Source organism: Coccinella septempunctata, chromosome 2 (genome assembly GCF_907165205.1).
Source record: "Coccinella septempunctata chromosome 2, icCocSept1.1, whole genome shotgun sequence".
In the NCBI taxonomy this organism is placed as follows: domain Eukaryota; kingdom Metazoa; phylum Arthropoda; class Insecta; order Coleoptera; family Coccinellidae; genus Coccinella; species Coccinella septempunctata.
The window spans coordinates 12194798-12202603 of record NC_058190.1 but is presented as its reverse complement, the minus strand read 5'-3'; the positions used below and the strand labels follow the sequence as shown (position 1 = coordinate 12202603).

At 36.1% G+C, this 7806-nt stretch overlaps 1 protein-coding gene across 1 annotated transcript; it reads left to right on the top strand.

The window, feature by feature from the left end:
- The first annotated feature begins 1112 nt into the window (after positions 1-1112).
- LOC123308446 lies at positions 1113-7470 on the top strand. Its single transcript, XM_044891094.1, has 2 exons — positions 1113-1788; positions 5359-7470. The coding sequence occupies exon 2, from the start codon at positions 5414-5416 to the stop codon at positions 7070-7072; it is 1659 nt and encodes a 552-aa protein (XP_044747029.1). The 5' UTR covers positions 1113-1788; positions 5359-5413; the 3' UTR covers positions 7073-7470.
- Positions 7471-7806: the final 336 nt, after the last annotated feature.

The following is a 7806-nucleotide window of genomic DNA, read 5'->3' as shown; positions in this document are numbered from 1 at the left end:
AGCTCCTGAAAATATCCAATCAAAAACAGAATATAGTAAATATAAGGTTCACGAACGCTAATAAAAGAAGCCAGAAATATTTACAGAAATGCATAAAGAGGAATCAAAGTAAATCAAAAGCTTTATGGGACTGTGTGAACAATATAACGAACACCATGAAATTAGGACCCAGCATAAAATATATCAAAAATAAAGACAACTTGAAGATTGAGGATAATCAAGATATGTGTGAGAACTCTTCAATGATTATTTCAGCGGGGTTGGAGAAGTATATGCTAGTGCACTGGCCATGACTGATGACATCGAAGAGAAAGATGTTCAAAAACAGAACTCTTTCTACCTTTTTCCAACAGATTCATATGAGGCAGATAAGACTATAAACAGTCTGAAATCAGGAAAGTCGGAAGGTTGCGATAGAATACGATCTGAAACACTGAAGAACATAAGAGAAGAAATATCAAAACCCCTTGCATATTTAATTAACAATTGTTTCGAACAGGGCTGTTTTCCAGAAGTACAAAAATTGGGACTGGTAAAGCCATTATTTGAGGGGGGTGATAAATCCCAGATGGTCAACTACAGACCGATTACTTTGATATCGAACATTACCAAGATCATAGAAAAGCTAACCTGGTCCACATGGATGCGTTTATTGCAAGAAATCAATTATTGTCAAAAAATCAATTTTGATTTCGCAAGAATATGTCAACGGAAGATGCCATAAAAAAAGTCACAGATATTATTTATAACAATATTGACAAAAGCATTCCTTCCTTGGCAGTCGTGATAGATTAAGCAAAGGCGTTTGACACCGTCTGCCATGAGAGACTACTTGAAAAGCTGAACGGCTATGGATTTCGTGGAAAGATGTTTGATCTCATCCAGAGTTATCTGTCGGATCGAAAACAAATTGTAACCTTGAACGGTATTTTCAGTAAGGAAAGACGACTTACGTATGGCATACCACAAGGCCCTGTTCTGGGACCTCTTCTATTCAATTTGTATATAAACGGCTTACTTGAAATGTACAGTGCGGGCGAGATAATAGGTTTCGCAGATGATACTATAGTCCTCTATAAGGATAAAACTTGGGAAGATCTGAAACAGAAAGCGACAGATGATTTAAAGATATTGACGAAGTGGTTTCAATTTACCTTGAACTACGAAAAAACAAAATACTTAACCTTTTCGTCCAACAAGTTGAGGCAACCAAGTTTTGGAAATCTACCAATCAATGATAAATTGCACATCCCAGCAACACAATCAACTAAATATCTAGGTGTCTTTATTGATGACCACCTTGAATGGGATATGCATGCGTCCTATCTAACAAGAAAGCTGAGAGGTGTTCTGTGCAAGTTTAGGTATATAAAAAAATGCATAAGTTCTGAGAGGCACATGCATATACTGTACAATGCATTGGTTCAGTCGCAACCGAGGGGTAAATATCTGAGGATTTATGGTGTACAGTCTGTGGGATTTACGGGGATTTACAGGGATTTACGGGGATTTATGAGGATTTACGGGGATTTATGAGGATTTATGAGGAATTAAAAGGATTTACAATTGATAACCAAGGATTTATCGAGGATTTACCAAGGATTTACCCAGGATTTAAATGATCATATACTGCGCAGAAGCAATCGCCTACCACGTGTCCATCGTTCGAGGATCTCGACCAATTACATTACATTTTAGATATTTACGCATGTCTTCGGCACGCAATGGCCACTAGTTCAGCCTATTCGAGAGAATATTAATAATACAACTATTATTATTCCAGTTTATTTCTGGTGATTTATAGTGATCAATTAGTGAGTTAAAAAGTGACACCCTTAGTGGAACTTAAGGTGAGTTTTATCCATTTAATATTCTTCATAACAAGGTTTATGTCCAGTTCGCAGAGTGAAATCTTGTATTCAACTTTTGACAGGTTTCCTATTAGCTTCACTTCACTTCATATTGGATGACAATACGATATAATATCGTTATCTCAGATAGCCCCTTGGGGACCCACGACGGCCTGTTGTTTTTTTAAGACTTTTTTTCGTAATTAAACTCACTGTAACGATCATAATGTTCATAGGGATTCGTGGTCGAGCGGCTACTGCAGGAATTCTTCTTTTATTTTACGATGTTGAATCCTTTTTTACAGCGTGTTTTTCAAACTGTTTTTTTTTATATCAGAACGAGTTTCGGAAGTAGTCGTAAAAAATTCACTTGTAGACCCGTTTCCCACGCCTGGCGGCTCTAGACTCCGAGGCTTTCTCATGTTCACTTTAGTTTTCATTGATTTCTTTGAAACCTCAGTGGTTTGTGAATTAAAATTTTCCTTTTACAATTTAGGATTCTAGCGAGGATTCAAGGTTATCGTTAACTGAGCTGCTGGCTTCCTAAAGAACAATAACCAATGGAGCAAACCGGGCAGGAATCGGAGGATATTAGGCAAGACGTTTTTGTTGAGGTGGCAAATGCTTTGAATATCGTCATTTCGCCAGTGATTAAAAATGTTTTATTGATTAATGGCTTCAATAATCCGTTAGTACTACGAAATATTTGCGATCAAGATCTGCTTGATATGGAAAACTTTATGCGCGAAACAGCGCCGTTAGTGATTGAAGAAAGAGAATATCAATCCTACTATGGGTTATTCCATCAGAAAAAAGAATGCTTTAAGTTTGTTCCAGGGCAAAGAAAAACTATATTTCTTATTGCCGAATTCTTCAAAAACAAATATTCTGATCAAAATAATGCACTATCTAAAAATAATAGCATATCGACAAAGCAAACATCGAGTAGTAATGAAGGTAATAAATTCCTCTTAATATAATTTTTATTTGATTATAGATCCATTTATCGAGTTACCGTCTTCAGATACGTATGACTTTTTCTGACTTCTGTACCCTCATATTTTTCGACAGTTTGTTTTCTGGCCTATTCTTTCTAATATAGGTCATTTAATACAATACTTATCATTAGGCATATGCTGAAAATAACGACAAGGAAATATTCATTTTCAATAAATAAATGAATGTGAGTGCCAGACTCGGTTCCAGATTAAATTGAAAGTTCTTGGATAATCTTTGTCTAAGTGTCTACCTATCTGTATACACGGTAACTCAATAATCCATATTATTTTCTGCACCCGCCCTAAACCGAAGAATACTGTTTTTCTCGAATGATTTATTTACCTTATACATAATTTTATTTTGCAGGTGGTGTTGAAGGCGCTTCTCAGAATAAGACTCGGAATAAGATAATCGACTTCACGAATGAGACTCGCCTTGTTTCAATGACTGTAAAAAATTGGCTGAAGGGCAAATGTTCAAATGTTGATGTTTGGAATACTTTGAAAGATAATTATTCACGAATTGTATTTGAGGTAAGGTATGGTCAGCGGAATGAAGTATGTTGTATAATGCGATGCTTTTGTGAAACATCACACAAAATTTTGAGGGTACCCAAAAAAGAAAATCTTGCTCCGAGATGGGTATATGGTAACTTTTACAAGCATCTTATGACACACTTAAAGCAATTTGATGCCACACCTACGCAATACCAATACTGCAAGCGAGACTGCAAGGAAAAACTGAAGGAAAAATTGAGTCCACACCGAGTTCCACCTCGACAAAATCTTTTGAGCACTTTTCTTCAACAAAACTCGAAACAAAACCTATCAACTGAAACAAAAGTTAGGGAAGTTGTGAATATCCTCACTAGAGATGATGAAGAACTGCATGAAAAGCCTCGTGAAAAGCCAAATGAGCTGGATAATCTCGTGGATAATATGATTCTTATAACTCCTGAAAAATCTTCAACAGTGACCTCTGCCGACACATCCCCTGTTGAAGATAAAGTCTCGGAGGAACTAGAAAATGCACCCAAAATCAACATTGTATCCAACCAAGTTATTCGAGAAAGTTACCAAACCTGTGAGGACATATCGAAGCCACAGGCGAGTACATCCAGAGATAGTTGGGACGATAGTTATCTCATTCAGAAATGCGTTCAAAGTAACCAAAGCAAAATATATACTCCTAAAGAGTCCGCTTCGGTGTCTTCCTCGGTGTCTTCCAATGACTTGAATATGGTCCACTCGAGCATTCAAACCTCATCGTCAACCTTATCCCACACTTTATCTAAATGGTCATCTCCAAAGTATCAAAGGTTAGAAAGGGCTAAACGCAAACGATTGAGCCAAATTTCTAGTTCTGGGAATAACCAAACTTGCATCACTTCCTATTTTTCTGTCGTCGATGAAGTTTGCAATTTTATTAAAAATATCATCGAACGAAAAGATGAGCTGGGAATGCAACTACAAAGTGTTTTAGTCAATTTTGAGTCTACTGTACAGAAACCTCAAGATCAAGATGATACCAACTCACCAGGCCAACTTTTGCGCTGGTTGTTTGATTTGTCTGCCAAAAACTCTAGCCAGTCAAAATATCGGAATACATATCATGACAGAATTAAATACTTTTCATTATATTTATTTTATGTAGGGGGGAGACTGCTATACGAAACGCTCTACGAAAATATGAAGAGCACTTTACCATCCATAAGCTGTTTGAATAAATTTGTTGCAAAAAATTCTTCTAACACAGAGGAAGGGTATTTCGACTTTGATGGCCTTTGTCAGTTTATGGAGCAAAGAAATTTACCTAAAGTTTTGTGGATTAGTGAGGACGCAACTAGAGTAACCAGTAAAATTGAGTATGATCCGAGGACTAATAAGTTAGTTGGATTCACGATGCCATTAGTCGATGGAATACCGGCAAGAGACACGTTTTTAGCAACACCTGCAAAAGCAATTCAGGACCACTTTGAAAACGCTATAAGATCAAATTATGCCTATGTAATTATGGCCCAGCCTATATCACAAAATGCGCCAGGTTATTGTCTTGCAATCTTCGGCACAGATAACAGATTCACAGCCGCCGATGTTACGAAAAGGTGGCAACATATCAAATTAAATTTGAAGGAGCGAGGTGCTACTGTATTGGGTTTTGGATCTGATGGAGATACACGTCTTCTGAAGGCAATGAGGCAAGGCGCTCAATTGTCTTCTACTAAAGATTCATCACGACCAGAATGGAGATGGTTTAAAGCAAATTACTCTACAGAAGACTGCGCTTCTTATGTTCAAGATACGGTACATATAGCCACCAAGTTACGTACTAGATTGCTTAATGAAAAAATCAAGTTAAGGTTTGGTGATTTTTATGCAACTGCTAAACAACTGGAACAACTGATCGCAGAGCACTCCAAGGACAAACACTTGTTAACAAAATCTGATTTAAAATTAGAAGACAAGATGAATTTCAAAGCCGCAGAGAAATTATGTGCAAATCACGTTATTGATTTGATAGAGAAGGATCCACAGAATAAAGGCATCGTTGCTTATTTAAAATTGATGCGTTTAGTTATTGATTCGTTTTTAGATCCCAAAATAGATGTAACGCATCGAATTTATTCAATGTGGTATTGCGTTTTCTTTCTTAGAATTTGGCGTCAGTGGCTTACAATAAACAAATACAAAATCGGAGAGCATTTCATTTCATCAAACTGCTATACTTGCATAGAGTTGAATGCACACTCATTAATTAATATTGTCGTAAACATTCGTGAAAATCCATCTCTATCAAGCGACATGTTTCTACCTGTACTTTTTGGAAGCCAGAAATGTGAACAGACGTTTAGGACTATGAGATCCATGACCTCCACGTATTCGACGGTGATTAACTTTAATGTTAAAGATATTTTGAGGCGTTTAGAGAGAATTAAGACAGTAAATAATATTATACACGATCTGAACAATGTCATTTCATTTCCAAGGGAACAAAAACGGCAAGAGAAAATGAATATTGACACGAATTCGCTGGTGTTTACAGATTTAAAACACTATACGGATACTATGATAGCCGACGCAGTCGAGCGTGCACGACAAGATGCTCTAGCGCATACGCGAGAACTTGGCATGTTTGTAGAAGAAAACACCATGTATAATGCTACAATTCCACCATTAAAAGACCTTGTAAAAGATGAAAGCGAGGATAAAAGTCTAGAAGATGAAGAGGATATACAGATCGACGACAACATGATCGACAACAGTGATAGTTCATACCGAGGTTCACCAAATGTTTCACCAAATCAGCTTCAACCGAGGCTTCAACATTTCACTTCTCTACCAATTGAAAATGAAGAAATTAACGGCGATGACTTGAACAATCCAAATAGTCATTTGTTCAAGGATTTGTGCAACATATCGAGTGTCGGAGTTATGGATAACTTAATTCTGAGAAGTTATGATCAGAAATTAATGGATGACAAAATTGAAGATGGTCCATATGTCCGAGTCACTGTTGGAAATAAATCGAAAATTATCAGAAAATCTTCGCTCTGTTGGTTGCTAGAGGAAACTAAAAATAGGGTTAGTACAGACAGACTACAACGTTTTGTTGTAAAAAGTACAGAAAGACCTCAAAGGGCACTAGAAGTAGGTCGCAAAAAGTTGAATTCATTAAAATCCAAAGGAACATACATAAAGAGAAGCTCGAAGAGAGGTAAGAGAGAGAACTCTGGAGATATCTCAGATAGTTCTGAAGATGATACCATCATAAAATATGACGACAGTCCAAGTACAGAAACGTTCTCTGAAAATGACTCTGAAGCTGGTATTGGAATTAACTTTAATGAAGGCGAATATCAAGGAAAAAATTTAGAAAAAAAATACTACCCCCAACATTCCAGTTCATCGAGCTTGACAATTTCCTTAGAGAATAATAAATATTATGCCGTATATTATGACGAAGGATGGTTCATTGGAAAACTTCTGAGGCATATTGATGGTACTGCCGATAATCCAATAGTCGAAATCACATTTTTAAAACAGAATAAAAGAAAAAAATGTGAATTTAAATGGCCTGGGAAAAAAGATTTGTCAAATGTGGAAACACAATATATATTTTTCGGACCTATAGCAATAAAGGAGAAAGAATCGGGTATTTTCAATATCACTGAAGACGTGTTGAGTCAGATTAATATTGCTTACTCTAATAAAAAGCAGAAGTGATGACATATTATTAGTTATTATTAGAAAATATAGACAGCGAATAATACTGTACTTTAGTTAGTCTTGTTTACTACATAAGGGTTGCTAATAAAAATTTTTTTAAATTTTTGAATGCATCTTATTACTAGTCCTTTCACTCGCGTCTAAGCCCAATTTGCCAGCTTTAACTTAAAAACAAGCTACATATAAGTAAACCTACATAGGATTTACGGGGATTTCTTCGGATTTATGGGGATTTATAGGGATTTTTTCTGAATTATAGGGATTTTAGGGCTTTTATTAGGATTTATAGGAAATTATTGGTAACTCACCAGGATTTCAAAGGATTTATTAGGATTTCTAGGGATTTAATTCCAACAAAGGATTTATGGTGTACAACATTTTGGCCAGATATTTACCCCTCGGTCGCAACTTACTTACGGTATTATAGGATGGAGAGGTATTTTAGACGTTCACAAGAAAAGCTTAGATATGGTACAAAAATGTATACTGAAAGTGATGCACGGAAAAAAATGACATTCTCGAGTTCTCAAATATATGAAATCTCCAAGGCGCTCGATTTGAGGTAGATATATGCTCAAAACATCTTTACAAACGTCTATCAGAATAGGATACCCATCAGATTAAAAGAACACAAATATAATACTAGAGCAAAATATAATAATTATGAAAGAGAAAAAGCAGAAAAGAAAGTAGGCCAACGTTGTTGTACGTATATAGCATCAAGAATTTAC

Bases quoted from the DNA above. Each gene is read 5' to 3' on its own strand.
- LOC123308446 (XM_044891094.1), top strand. From the start codon at position 5,414: ATGCGTTTAGTTATTGATTCGTTTTTAGATCCCAAAATAGATGTAACG.